At 41.0% G+C, this 14,956-nt stretch overlaps 1 protein-coding gene across 1 annotated transcript; it reads left to right on the top strand.

Annotated features, from left to right (window-relative positions):
* Positions 1-2,604: 2,604 nt before the first annotated feature.
* LOC311601948 (uncharacterized protein) lies at positions 2,605-13,992 on the top strand (the record flags this gene model as incomplete). Its single annotated transcript, XM_084789702.1, has 7 exons — positions 2,605-2,623; positions 9,439-9,863; positions 10,455-10,553; positions 11,218-11,340; positions 11,435-11,523; positions 11,969-12,137; positions 13,894-13,992. 7 exons carry the CDS (start codon positions 2,605-2,607, stop codon positions 13,990-13,992), a joined length of 1,023 nt encoding a protein of 340 aa, XP_084645828.1.
* Positions 13,993-14,956: the final 964 nt, after the last annotated feature.

Raw genomic sequence — 14,956 nt, 5'->3', positions numbered from 1 at the left:
CTGTCTCCCAGGAGACTACTGCAAGTTTTCTCCCCTCATATCACTAGACTATACTCATCCCTGCTGAATATCTGCCTGGGTTGGCACTCCTACCAAGCCCAGGGTATTCTTAAACTCAACCACCTGTATAAATCTCTCAAGGGAGGGATTGGGATTACAGTTGTCCCCCCCTTTCCCCAATCTTCATGCTGCCATTTGTTGGTTTCCCCCATAGCCTGGTGGTTTCACTTCTTGCCAGCCCATCCTCCTTTTTCACCTTTTGCATTTCCTCCTTGTCCTCTATTCTGCCTTAAAATGTAGGATTGTTCAGGGCCTAGTTCTGAAGGTGCTTCTCTTGTACCACATACAGAATCTTGCCAAGAGCCTGTCCTGTGGCTTAATAGTAATTAAATGATAATTGCCCATTTCCATTTCCAGCCTTGATATTGACTCAGGACTCTAGACCTTTCTATGTAACCAGCTCTACCCTGCCTTCTTCATCTCAGTTAAACCACCTCCATCATTCATGTTTCTTTGAATAATACTCTGAGCACCCTCCTTGACTCCAGTTTGTAAGTATTCATTAAATTTCATGCTGTCATCTAATATTCACATTTCTTCCATCAAACTCCATCTAGAATTTTATTTCCTTCCCACTGTTTGATACAAGTCAGTGTCACGCTTCTCCTGGATTGTTCCAGCAGCCTCCCAAAAGTGTCCTAACTTCTACGTGTGACATCTCATTTTCATTAGGAAATAAGTCTGATGGGTTACTTGAAGATAGAAAAGATTATGGTGCTCCCTGATTCATAGCCTTCAGTTTCTTTCCATGCCATTTAAACTGATGGTCAAAGTCTCCTGTGATGGCCTAGGAGGCCTTGCATGATTCCTACCCCTACCTTAAAACATACTAGAGGAAGCTGTGCTTTGGTGGTGCTTACTTCTGTAAGTCTGTGTATCCAGAACAAGATAGTTCATGTCCTTCAGGTTTCAGCAAAAAGCGCATCCTCTCAGTAGAGCCCTCAATGGCTACCTGACTCTGCTCCACTTTTCTCCATACAGCCAGTCTTCATTCACTCTCCTGCATATTTGACTTCCTGGAGAGAGGCTGGCCTAATGTCCATGAGGTAGTGGCTCGTGCTTGGCTCATTGTCATCTCTATTTGTAGGTCCTAGAAGTGTACCTGACATATGACATCACTGAACAATACAGGATATGTGACTTTGGGATATCAGAGGAAAGCCTTGAAGTACAGTGATTTGAACAGAAAAATATATTGCTTTTTCAGTTTTTAAAGATGGAAGTTGAAGGTCCAGATGTTGCCAGGGTTGGTTCTTTCTTGAGATCTTTCGTCCTGGCTTATAGATGGCGGTCTACAGTGAGTGCACTCACAGGATCACACTCTGTATATGACTGTGTCTTATCTGCCCCCTGTAATAGGGACCGCAGTTACACTGGACCAGTGCCCACCCTTTCTACCTCAGTTCCCTCATTAAAGACCTTGTCTCCAAATGCAGTCACAGTCTGGAGCAGTGAGGTGAGGGCCACCATGTAAAGGACTGAAGGAGCACAACTGAGACTGCAATCTAATCAGTGACTAGTGTGTAGAGGGTGAAGAATTTGCAGAGAAAACACGAGTCTTTTGTAGAGTAAAGGTCAGGACTTGAAGGTGAAGTGAGGCTTGGAAAGGAAGACTCACAGAGAGGTTCGATTTTGATGAACGCATGTCAGGAAAATAATTAATGTGGCTGCAAATAGGTATAGGCAGAAATGCAAGAAGGCATAAGGGAGAGAAAAAACAGGAAGAGGAGGAGATAGGACTGGTGAAGTTGAGGGACAAGGGAGGACAGGGTGGTCAAGGTATGCTGAGGGAGGTAGCAGATCCAACTATTGATCTATAAAGATTTAGCAAACACCTGTTGTGGATAAGACAATGGCTCTGTCCAGATGCCTCTTGCTCCTGAATGAAAAGGAATGGACCTTGAGGTCAAAGGTCCTGGTTTTCTCAGGACATGCTAAAGTGCTTTAGGGTGAGGCCCATGTCCTACGTGACTTTCCTGGTCTTACCAGGGGAGGAGGAAATTGAGTTTTCCATGGAGTCTTACAGTTTAGCTCTGGTATCAGAAGGCAGTGGAGACTCTGGAGTTCTACATGGCCATGATGATACCAAACATGGTATAGCCCTTTGTCTAGCTGCTGTGCCAAGCATGGCAGAAGAAGCAGGTAGATGTTTGAAACTGGCTGGCAGACAGGTCAGGTGAGACACAGGCTGGTGGTGCTTCGGCAGTGGTCAGCACCTAGCTATCAGCAATGAAGCAGCTCTGCCATCACTGTGCCCGCCTTGATCAACAGTCAAGCCCCAGGCATTCAAAGGTGATTCTTCCCCAGAATAAATGGAGTCTCAGAAGGTCATGGTAGAAGGATGGCGGGAGCATAAGAGAGCCAGCCAGCCAGCCAGCTGACTTTTATTTGTAAACCTTGGGCAGTGGGGAGAGGTTTGAGGGTGTCTGATACACTATGTGCCAGGACACTTGATTTACATGCAGTGATACAGTATCTCATTAACATGCAGTAGCATGGGGTCCTTTCAAAAGAAGGAAAACACAGTACATAATTATCCTACGGATGGAGGAAGAACTTCCAGGTAATAATAAAGGTCATTTGCTGGAGGCTGGAGGTGCTTGCTGAACAGTTTCTTACCAGGAAATGGTTGGGATTGTAATCTCCCTGAGGGCTCATGATACTCCTTAGAGGATCTGTGGGTCCCAGATCAGGGGAAGAGAGAACCCCACTGAGAAAGGGAGTCCAGTGTAATGGACTGAACTCAGTTGGATATCCAGATATGCCAGAGCTTGACCTCTCCAGCAGCACCCCACAAGCCCCGGTGCCAGATTCCAGTGATGTCGAAAGATACATGGTCCCTAGTTCCAAGAAAGAGGAGGCACCCAATGTACAGAATGCAAATCAGACTTACTGTGTCTTAAGCTCACTGGTAAATACCAGGCCAGCTTTAACTGATCACTTCACTGACTCTCTGAGCAACTCTTTGAAGCAGGCACTTTTAGCCTCGTTCCTATTTGGCAGATAAACAAACTGAGGCACAGAGATGCCAATTCACTTGCTGAAGATCAGAGAGTAATATGTGGTCCTGCCAAGAGGTGGAGTAAGGCCTTGCTCTTGAGGTTCCACTTGTCCTTCCCCTCCTTTGCCATAAACAGAGCTCCCATGCCTCTAGGCCCTGTAGATAATGCTGAGAACGCAAAGGTCAGTGTGGCAGCAGGTAGAAGGCCTGGCAAGGATCTTATTGGAGCTATGTGTCTTTCACATTTGTTTCCTTATATTTTACATGCCTTCAGTGTTGTCACCAATCTCGAGTACTGAAGCTTTATAATAACTCTTGATATCTAGTAAGTAAAGACCCATTCTGTATTTTATTCTTACTCATAAATTACTGTGCAGGATTTGGGGCTTTTTATTTTCCACAGCTAGATTAATGGGGAAAAAACTTCACAAATTCATCACAAAATACTGGGATGGTGATATGGATGATGTGTGTTCCATCTAAGCCATGAAGAATCTTACATGGTGGCAGAGGCCTCTAATCCTAGTCCTTGTGAAGTAGAGGCAGGAGAATCAGTAGTTTAAGGACCTAAAGTGAGTTGAGGGGGCAGCTAGGTTACATTGTTTCCCATGTTAAAGCAAATAAAACAAAAATGAAAAATATCCTGGGTAATCTGAGCAACAGGAGGTGACACCCTACAGTATGGCAGCTCTTGTGCAGGCCTCTGGTATTGAGACTCTTGGCCTACTGAGCCTTCCAGTTATTGTCTGAGCCTAGGAAGTAGAGAATGTCCACTCCTGCTCTGTAGTTAGACTTGTAATCCAAGGCAGGCTCGGATATTGAATTATGTCATCCTTTGGCAGCAGCTAGTGTTATAGGTCTTGCATAGGCATAAGAATTGGGGGTGTTTCTTAGCCAGTAACACAAGCTAGCTTTAGAGCTCTTAGCAAAAGACTGGGAACATTTCTAGCCTAAAGACTTGTCTGCTCTATGGAATTCTTCTGGTGTCCTGGGACAGTGGTCTTTTTCTGTGTGGTACTATGCAGAGAGGCAACAGAATATAACTCGAGGAGGAGGAGAGAAATGGTTCTGTGGTTGTGAACATTTGTTGCCCCAGCACAGGACCTGAGTTTGGTTCGCAGTACCAATTATAATGGCTTACAACTATTTGTAACTCAAGTTCAATGAGGTACAACACATTCTTCTGATCTCTATAGGTGTCAGACATGCACATGGTATACATACATTCAGGGGAAACATTTAATAAAATAAAAGTAATCAAAATATAACATATAGAGATATATGTTTAAAAGATCAAATCAGGAAAGCAGCAACTGCTGAATATCTCCCTATAGACTCATTGAGCCTAACTGCTATGCCTTGTAGAACCAGCCACTGTCATTGGGGCTTACATTTTAGACCTATCACAGCCTCACCACTAACCACCAATGACATTCATTAAGGATTATCTTTGAACAAATGACAACACTGACTCTGAGAACAAATCACAGTCATTGAAGTTTGTGTTTTAGGCCAATCACAGCCTTGCTCTTAACAGTAACCACAGTCATTTAAACTTGTGTTTTGACCAATCACAGCCCTGCCTCTTAGGACCAATCATAGTCAGTGGCTTTTATGTTCTCAGCAATCTCCTAATCAGTGTGCATTCTAGAGTTGCCTGGATACAGTAGACACAAGACCACTTTACTTCAAGTGGGTGATAAGGTAAGGTTGACTCGGAGCTCTGTTGTAAGGGCAAAATACTGAGTTATTTTTTTGTCTAATCTTGTACCAATCATTGATATAGGGATGAGGAACTCACCAACTGTAAACTGTGGATTTCATAATTTCATATTTCAGTTATATAAGTTTTTAGTCTAGTCTAAAGCTATGTAGTTAAGTATATACCTTATTTAAGCTTAATTGTCTAACTTGGTGCTTATGAAATGTCTTTCCTGTTCTTGAGTAATTCTATTTATACCACAGTTAACAATCTCATGGAATACACTGGCAAAAGGGGCCAGATTGGCTGTACTTTTAAATACCAACATGTTTTTAAAATATATTTTATTAATTTATTCATATTACATCTCAATGGTTATCCCATCCCTTGCATCCTCCCATTCCTGTCTCCTTCCCATTTTCCCCTTACTCCCCTCCCCTATGACTGTGAATGAGGAGGGGCCTCCTCCCCCTGTATATGCTCATAGGGTATCAAGTCTCTTCTTGGTAGCCTGCTATCCTTCCTCTGAGTGCCACCAGGCCTCCCCATCCAGGGGGCATAGTCAAATATGAGGCACCAGAGTTCATGTGAAAGTCAGACCCCACTCTCCATTCAACTGTGGAGAATGTCCTGTCCATTGGCTAGATTCGAGTAGCGGTTCAAAGTTCACTGCACGTATTGTCCTTGGCTCGTGCCATATTTTGAGCCAGATCCCTGGGCCCAGATCTGCCCATCATAATGCTCTTCTTGTAGGTTTCTAGGACCCTCTGGATCCTTCTATTTCCACATTCTCCCATGCTTCTCTCACCTAGAGTCCCAATAGGATGTCCTCCCTTCTGTCCCACTTTCCTGGTAAATGAAGGCTTTCATGGGACATATATTTTGGGCTAGTGTCCAGATATAAGTGAGTATATACTATTTGAGTCTTTCTGCTTCTGGGTTAACTCACTCATTATGATCATTTCTACTTCAATCCATTTGTCCACAAATTTTGGGAATTCCTTGTTTTTAATAGTATTCCATAGTGTAAATGTACCAGTTTTTTTTTTTTTTATCCATTCTTCTACTGAGGGACGCTTCAGCTGTTTCCAGGTTCTGGCTATTAAGAATAAAGCTGCTGTGAACATGGTTGAGCAAATGTTCTTGTTGTGTGGTGGAGCATCTTCTGGGTATATTCCAAGGAATGGAATAGCTGGGTCTTGAAGAAGCCCTGTTCCCAGTTTAATACCAACAAGTTTTATCACAAAAGTTACACAGTACAAAAAAATACATGAAGGATGATGAATGCTATGTGATAAATTATAGCTCATTACTATAAGAGGTATGATAGATTATAAACAATAGATGGTAAAGTATATGACATAGAAGAGGAAGAACTAGATAAAAGAATATACAATACATTTAACAATGGAGGTATAAAAGAAAGAAAGAAATGAAAGTTATCTAGATATATCATAGAGAAGAGGTGGGAAATAAATAAATCTAAAGAGATTAGGTGATAGACACAGAATAGGTAGAGGATAGGAGAGAGAGAGGTGGATGAGAGATAAAAGGTAGCTAATGATAAATGATACTTGGATGGTATACATGCACAGGATAGCTTGAGGGATAGATGGAAGACGGGCATGGGATGCTTAGAGGATTGTGATCTATGGTTAGAGAGATACAGGACAGTAAGATGATAAATAACAGGAATATTATATAGACACATTATAGGTAGAGGAAATATGATATAAGTAGACACAGGGTATACAAAGGATGGAAGACTGAGAGATGGTTTTGATAGATGGAACAAGACCACAGGATAGCTATAGGATAGGTGATCCATAAATGGAAGATAGAATCAGAACAGCTGCAGTATAGATGATCCATTGATGGACCATAGACACAAGGTAACTGTGGGCTAGATTCAAATACAAACACAGGATAGGCACAAGGTGTATATGTAGATAGATTGACACAGAACAGCTACAGGATAGATGATAGATAGATTCAATATAAACACAGAATGGCTAGATAACCAAGTATAGAAATTTGGAAGATAGACACAGAGTATATAGATGGTAGGTGATAGACAGATGGATGACAGATACAAGATCAATAGAACGTAAAACGTAGATAAATGGAAGATACTAGATGGAATGTAGACTTAGAAGAGCTAAATTTTGATGATAGATGAAATAATAGATCAGAGCGGGATACAGTATAGGTAGATCGTCAATCATACATAGGTGCAAATTAGACACAGGATAGCAGGGGTATAAATGATACATAGAAAGTAAACACAAGATAGATAGATGATACATTGTAGATAGATGATAATAGCTGAAAGGTAAATATAGGTTAGTTGGGGATGGGATAGACTGTTGATAGAAAATACAGTGACATAAATATCTTCTCATAGATTCAAGCAATCACTGATCTTTCACCTTCTAGAAACCCCAGTTAGAAATGTGCAGACTCTCCTTTTTTCTGTTGAATTTGTATTACTCACTTGCTTTTGATTTTAATACTGCAAACATTGTGATAGATCTGTCTTTGAATAAATAACACTTTATTGTTTATGTCCTTGCAGTGTCTTAGTGCAACAACATGTTTTTGTTTTAGTCTTGTTGATGTTTTGACGCAAATTTTTTGTGTATAGTTCACCCTGTCCTAGAAGTCAGAGCGGGCACTTTAGCTCCACTCCTGAGTGCAGTGATGACAGAATTATAGGCATGTGTGTTGCCAGGAAAATGTAATGGAAGTAGCAGTGAAGGTGGTTAATCCCTCCAAAATACTGCTGCTTCTTTTATGTGTTTCTATAACAAAGTCCTAATTATACCATTGTATAAAACCTGCAACACTTGAGACATGGATCTCATTGCAGATAAGTTATATTGTGACATTTTCACTTATTATGGTTCATCTTTCTTTTCTCCTCGGTTTCAAATGTAGTTTTAACTGTCAAATAGTTTTAGTAGCACCACTTCCATTATTTCTGTAAGTTTCAGATCTCCTTTCCAAATAGTTCTTTGAAAACAGCACAAAGGTAGGTGTGTGTGTGTGTGTGTGTGTGTGTGTGTGTGTGTGTGTGACCATTTCTAACATTTACATGAAGAGTGATTGCACTTAACGTACTTATCTGAAGTTACCTTGTAGGGATGTTCTGTGGAATTATATTCATTATTGTTAAACCAGCTGTGGAGCAATCCTTATAAGATCCCACAGCTAGCCTTTCCAGTCAGAGGAGCAAAGCCAGATAACCAGCAAGAGACATTGAAATTTAGCAGCATCTGGAGTGCTTGCTATGGCTTACTGATATTTATTTTATTTTTTCATTTGGAACCAGAAAATTGCAAATATACTATTAAGATGCAAAAGTGATTTGGAAGTGATTGATAGTAGAAAAGTTTAGTCAAAGCTCTGAGCACTGAAACTGTCAGGGAACTAGAATTTTCCAAAAGGACTAAAATGGAATATATAAAACTAACTGAATGATTGAAGATCAATTTGCTTGTATCCATAGCATTGTTGTGAAGTGTGCATCCTGAAGCTGCATGGAGCAATTGGGAGGTATCTGGTGGGGCACTCTGCCTGATACTGATGCTTATATTTTCTAAATGTTTTTCATTTTGAACTAATTTTGGACTTAGAGAAAATTTTCAATGCAGTAGTCAGGAGGGAGAGGCAGAAGGGTCAGGAGTTCATGGCCATTATCTATGCCATGAGTTCAAGGCCATCTTGGGATTCATGGATGTTGTCACAAAAATAAAATAATTTGAATAGAATGAGCAATACACGGGAACATGGACAAAAGCAAAAAAAAAAATCTATCCATTCCATTGTGATGCCCTTAATGTCACACATTACATAATCAAAACAAAATTGGTTTCATTCTTATTACCATTGTGAGGACTTTTTCATCTGTCTTCTTTTCTTAGAAATGTACAGTTAGCAAATTTCTTGTCACAGGAAACAATGGATCACTTTCATTTATTCCACATTATGACTATATTGCCAATTTTAATCCCTCCATCAGCAGAAGGACATCTGGATTGCTTTCAAGTTTTTGATAATTATGAATAATGTTACTAAAGACATTTTTCAGAGGTTTTGCATGGAACTTTCAGTTTGCTTACGTTAATTCCTGCCTGTGAGACTTAAAGTCATTTGTGACTTATTTCAGCTTTAGTATTTAGAGGACACCCAACATCATGAGGTAGAGCCCAAAGGATGTTGCCATGAAAGGTTACTATTAACTGGGCTGGATTTAAGCACCAGTATAAAATGGGAGGTGGGCACAGAGAAATTCAGATATATTTGTCATTAACTTTCAAATATGAATGAATTTTAAAAAATACTGTCCTGTAAATGATTCCTAGTACCTGGCACATCTCCTTTTTTTAAAGATTTGTATTTGTTTATTTTATGTATGAGTGCTTTATCTGCATGTAGGCCTGCATTGCAGAAGAGGGCATCAAATTACAGTACAGATGGGTGTGAGCCACTATATGGTTGCTGAGAATTGAACTCAGGACATCGGGAGGAGCAGACAGTGCTCTTATCTTCTGAGCCATCTCTCCAAGCATATCTCATCCTTAAACATGAGATTAAACCACAATGTCCTGTTATATAACGATGGCACATTTTATTGTTTTAGTCCCAATCTCCTCTATGGTTGTTCCTTCCTCAGGTTCTGGACAGAAGTATATGACAGATTCAAACAACATGGACATGGAATTAGAAGTGCCTCCAGAGATCCTTTTAAATGACAGCCAGGAAGAAGAAGGCTCCCCAGAACAAGAAGGCGGCAGTGATGAGGATGAGAATAAATCATTGGAAGAGGCAAAGACCTCCAATCCTAAGGAACAGAATATCGATGAAATGATTGTACTTTGTAGCTCCTCATCATATGAATATTACTGTCAAATAACAGAAAACACCGAAGACAAGAAAAATGTTAAGACCCTAGAAACCATTGTAGACCAAGGCCAAGGACATCAAAAGGCAGCAGAGACAGCCTCAACAAACCCAAACACAATCACACAGCATGTGCGCCCAGTGGCAGTAGTGGAACCCACAGTGCACATAGATCAGTCAGCCTCTGGAGTAACTGAGGTACATCTCAAAGTCTTTCAAGTACATTTTTTTAACCTCTAACAATGTTAAGCTTAAATTCACTCTGTTTGTTCAGGTTTACTTTATAGAAAGCATGATCTTTACTTTTCAAAAACATATATCACTGTTTGTAATGTCCTAGCTTTTCAGACACACAAGAAAATCTATTGAACCCTTAATAACAGGCAGGTTGGATGTTCTCTAAGGCAAATCACACACCCTTTCTTATCTTGTTAAATATACAAGGACGTGTTTTTGAAAGGCCTTCTTGCCTTACATGGATTTTTGGAGTACCGTGAAATTTCCTTGAACTCTTTAGAAGGAAATTTATACGAATAATTAAACTCTCAGTGTGGATACAGTCTTAAATTCTTAAAACAATCAATAGCGGATCTTCAATCTGCCTGTGTACAGGAGCTGAGGAGAGCCCAGCCAGATCTTAGCTTCTAGATATCTAAGGTTCCCTGTGGGCTTGTTGAGCGCTCCTTTTCCATGTTCACATGTGTTTAGTGTATTAAGGAAAGGCATGGACTAACTGCAAGTAATTTTGTGTCCTTACAAATGCAACCAATGAGATCTTTTCAATTCCAGAATCCACTTTTGCGGCAAAGGGTTGCCCTACTCAACACCCCACAAATAAGGACACAAGTCTATGATTTGACCATAACCAGAACCTTTGATGAAGAAGAGGTATGGAAAGTTTAAGTTTATAACTGAAAGGACATTTCATTTGTATAGGAAGTCTGATTGGCTTTGTTTATTCAACTCAGCCTACCCCATAGACTGCAGTTGAGTTGCTCCAGAGAATTAAACATATCTATGCTAGGGAGACCTCGATACAAGCTAGATGCTATACACTTGCTTGTGCAGGTGTTTTGGATGTTCAGAAATCTGTGACTCAGAGGCATGTCTGTGACTAGTGTGCTACCAAAGCAGTCAGTAGTCCCCATAGCCCTGTCTGCATATAGAGACCAGACTTCCATTACTTTGGGATTCATTTAAATGTACATTTCATTTCTGGGGGGGGGTGCTTTAACAAACATCAAGTTACTTTTATAAATTAACCAGTCTTATTCTAGGAACCTAAGGTCAAGATGCCCCAACTAACTTATCTTCTGTTAAACTGCCTGCTTATGCAACCCTCAACTTCAGCTAACTGCTTATCTTAGCTCCCCCTTGCAGCTGTCGGGTGTGTTTTTTGTTTGTTTGTTTTTGGTTTTCTTTTTTGCCTTTAAAAGCTCCTCGCTTTCAATTCTTTGTGCTACACTTAAGTCCCAGTCGGCTGGATTAAAGTCTTTGAATTGTCTATAAAAAGTTACTATCATGTTCGTTTTTGACACATCAATATCTGCAGGACAGAGAACGAGAACAATGTATATATGAGTTGGCCCAGCGTATTGAGATGCTTCGCGGCTTGTATGACCCGCCACAAACCAGACAAGGACAAGCGAATCGGGCATGTCGGCCACGAGAACAGGTACAGGAGCAGCCAGAGCCTAAGATATCAATAAGTTCATGTATGGTACCCCTGTATTTTTTTTTTTTACAATAACGCTGTTGGTTTTCTGTAGATGGTGACTGCTATTAATGATGTGGGGAGAGGCCCCATTAATTCCTATGGAAATGACAATTCTGAGCATCCACAAAATCAGACAAATAGGTAAGAGACAGACTGACTGGGGAGAAGGGTGGAGGCCAATGCTTTTTTCCCTTGTTCCTGCCTGTATAGTGCCTATCTCAGCATCTATTAATAAAATGGAAGATCTTCCACACAGAAGGCTTAGACAAGACAGCCTCAAATGCAGAGATTTCCCATCCAACCCTTGAAATCATTGGCTTTATTCCTTAAGTTCAGACTCTTTGCACAGGGTGTTTGTAGAGAAGTGTTTATTGACCATAACTAACTCCCGAGTTTCATGTCCATTCTTCAGCTTCTCTGGAAAGAACGCATGGGACATGAAAACCAGGGAAGTAGATGTAAGATGTTTGCTACTTGCTGTGAGCAGCCAATAACATAAACCTGGATGAGCTTTTACAGGTAACATGGAGAACTCCATATGAGCCGTCATTCTTTGACCTGTGTAACAGCTCCAAATTTCTTACAGACATAGGGGAGATCCTGCTGATTGTACTCCTCTACTTCGGCCTCACCCATCAACAAGGTCACATCAAACAATGACAGTGCCACGTCAGCCATTGGCAACAGCAGGTTACCCGCCAGCGGAATCACAGTACTCATCGGCAAGGCCACAGGACCCACCAACACTGTCACATGTAGGTACTTCTCAATCATCTGAAAGTCATAAATCAAAAATAACTGAAGGTCATTAATCAAAAATTCTTGGCCTGGGGGACTCAGGAAATTTCATGCAGTTATGAAATAATGCCATGGGCCACATTACAGACCAACGTTGTTTAGTATAGGTGAACTTGTGACTCTACAGTCTAAGAGAGAATTTGTATGATAGAGTTGAAATGCCCTATAGCTTTTTTCTTTTGATCTGGGACTCTTCTTCATAAGGAGAATGCCCCAGCAATATGTTCTCTATTTGATATGCAGAGTTGAAAGCATTATCAATGTGAAGGAAGTCACACATGTGATGGTAGAACTCACTCCTGCGTAAAACCATTGGGTTTTATTGCAGTAGTAACAGCTACAAGGATCCTTGTATGACTGAGCTGCATAAATGATTCCTAAATACAGTCTGACTTTCAGTCTTCCCCAGCCACACCTCACTTTAGTGCCAAGCTCAACACTGAATCCAGATTCCTTACTGAGATTATCCATTTTGCAATACTGCAATACAGTCTAGAACCTACCTTGCATAGGTCTCATCATATTGAAAAATTTCCTTAAAATTCCCTTTGCTGAGTGAGTGTACTTAGCATTTATTTATGGAGTTGCCTTATGTTAGACAGGGCAGACAGACCTTGGGGACCATCTTTAGGGGCTACGCTTGCAGAATAAAACTGGTCCTGATAAAAATAACCCAGCAGATTTAGCTCTTCATGTAAAGTCCCAGCTAGCCTTATAAGGAGCAGAAACATTCAATCTGGCAAAGAAGCAAGACATCAAAAGTATTTTCATTTTAAATGCTTAGAAATTCTAGATAAGTAAATGTGTAACATTTTCATATACATGCCTTGACCAAGTGAACCATCAGAGTCACCAGAAATTGAATCCCTGTGATCTCATACCGAGATTAAAATTGGCAAATGGTCTGACGGGCTCACTAGCAAAGTAGACTCCAAAAGGTAGCCCTTTTCGTGGTCATTACCGATACAATGATGTTCTTGAATGGAACTCTAAGAATCAGAGTTGTCAGCAAATTGATCTAATCGTCCAAGCAGTGAACGTAGGGTTTCAGATAGCTCATTGGGAAAGAGTTAGAGTAGGAAGGGCAAGAGTTTCATCCTGTGGACATATGACTCTGACTGGGCTCTTTCCTTTCTGTTCACTCCTGTCCTGGTCTTCAGCTGTCTGCTTGAAACCCAACTCCTCCTGAATCTATTTTCCTCATTCACCCCATTTGGTTCCACTTACTTCGTCCTGAATCACTTCAAAATAGAGTCAAAAAAGAGTTCTACAACTGATACCTGTAACACTGCCTTTGTGCTTGTCCTCCTCCACTTCCTGGTGGGAGCTGACACCTTTACTTCCACTGTGTAAATGTGGAAATGACTTAAATCGAAGGCTAAAGTTGAGACTTTGGCTAGGTCTGACTTCACAAAGGTGGGGAGTGGAGAGCCAGAAACAGATGCTGCAGACTAAAGGGAAGTTTTGGGTTCTGAGGACGGTCATTAAGCCAAGAGGCATCTGGAAGGAAGAATAGTACAGGAATCATAACTTTCCAAGCTCTCTCTCTCTCTCTCTCTCTCTCTCTCTCTCTCTCTCTCTCTCTCTCTCTCTCTCCTCTGCTAGTACCTTGTAAACCAATAATGCAAAGATCCTTGTCAGTGGCTCACTGGCTTGAAATCACCAGAGAATATTTCAATTTACCACTCTCCCTCCTTTTTTTTTTCTTTGCAGCATGCCTCTTCTGATTACGTGAGAAAGACCAGGCAGCCTGGTCAAGATAATTCTTCATATTTTCTGACTGAAGAGAACACCATCAATCCTCACCCCTAAGGGGAAGATGAGGCAGAAGACCTAAGTCCATGGTCTATGTGGGAAAGGGGCATACAAGAGTCCCTTGATGTGAGAGGGTGGGTGGGTTATTTTCTTTAGTCACAAATTTGGTTTTTAGTTGTTTCTTAAGCATAATGAGTTTAATGGAAAGGAAGCTGCAAAAGCAAGCTATTACATCCAGATTAGTGTGTGATAACCACTATTCATTTCCATCTGTTTGCCCCACACTTTTTCAAGTATATGTATATACATCTGTGCTTTTGCTGGGGCAAGCTGCCTTCAATGGGCAGAATTCTAGGGTACTAATGTTTTTGCCAAAATAAGATGCCACAGAGGCTTGAAATGCAGACAAATATTGTTGCATCATGCCCTTTCCCCCAAATCTCCAGCCTTAATCTTGATTTATTCATATATGTCTTCTGTGGTCCTATGCCACTTTGTAACCTATATTCCAGACAACCAATTTGAGAAGTAATATCTGTTCAAAAAAGGGTATGTCTTTGCTTAATAAACACTATATTGTACTGCAAGTCTTGTGTCTGTGAGGCTGACTTTGAAATCCTAGGAATATTACTGACTTGATAGACCCACACTTATGTGCTGATGAAGAGCCTATGTTCTAGAGAGAAACATTTCATGCAGTACCTATTCCTGGCACATTGGCCTGTTGTCTACACTTACAGACTCCAAGGGCTGGAATGGGCCATGTTCTGCAAGCCAATGGTGTATCAATGTTGCCTTCCCTTTGGAGTCTGCACTGTGAGAGTGAGCTGACAGGTCCTTTACTTATCTGCCTTCTCAGCACAATCCCACCCAGGCTCCACTGAGCCGACAGTGGTCACACTGTCCTCCCCAAGTGAGGAGAAGTCCATTTTGGACTATATACTCCTCCTCTATCCTAGGTATGGGCTTCTAGTATGGGCTTTGGGATCTGAAACTTGGTTCTGGTGCCTCAGCTGCAGCC

Source organism: Acomys minous (assembly GCF_964271855.1).
Source record: "Acomys minous genome assembly, chromosome: 7".
Taxonomy (NCBI): Eukaryota; Metazoa; Chordata; class Mammalia; order Rodentia; family Muridae; genus Acomys; species Acomys minous.
The sequence above is the reverse complement of the archived record's forward strand: the minus strand, read 5'-3'. Positions and strand labels throughout refer to the sequence as shown.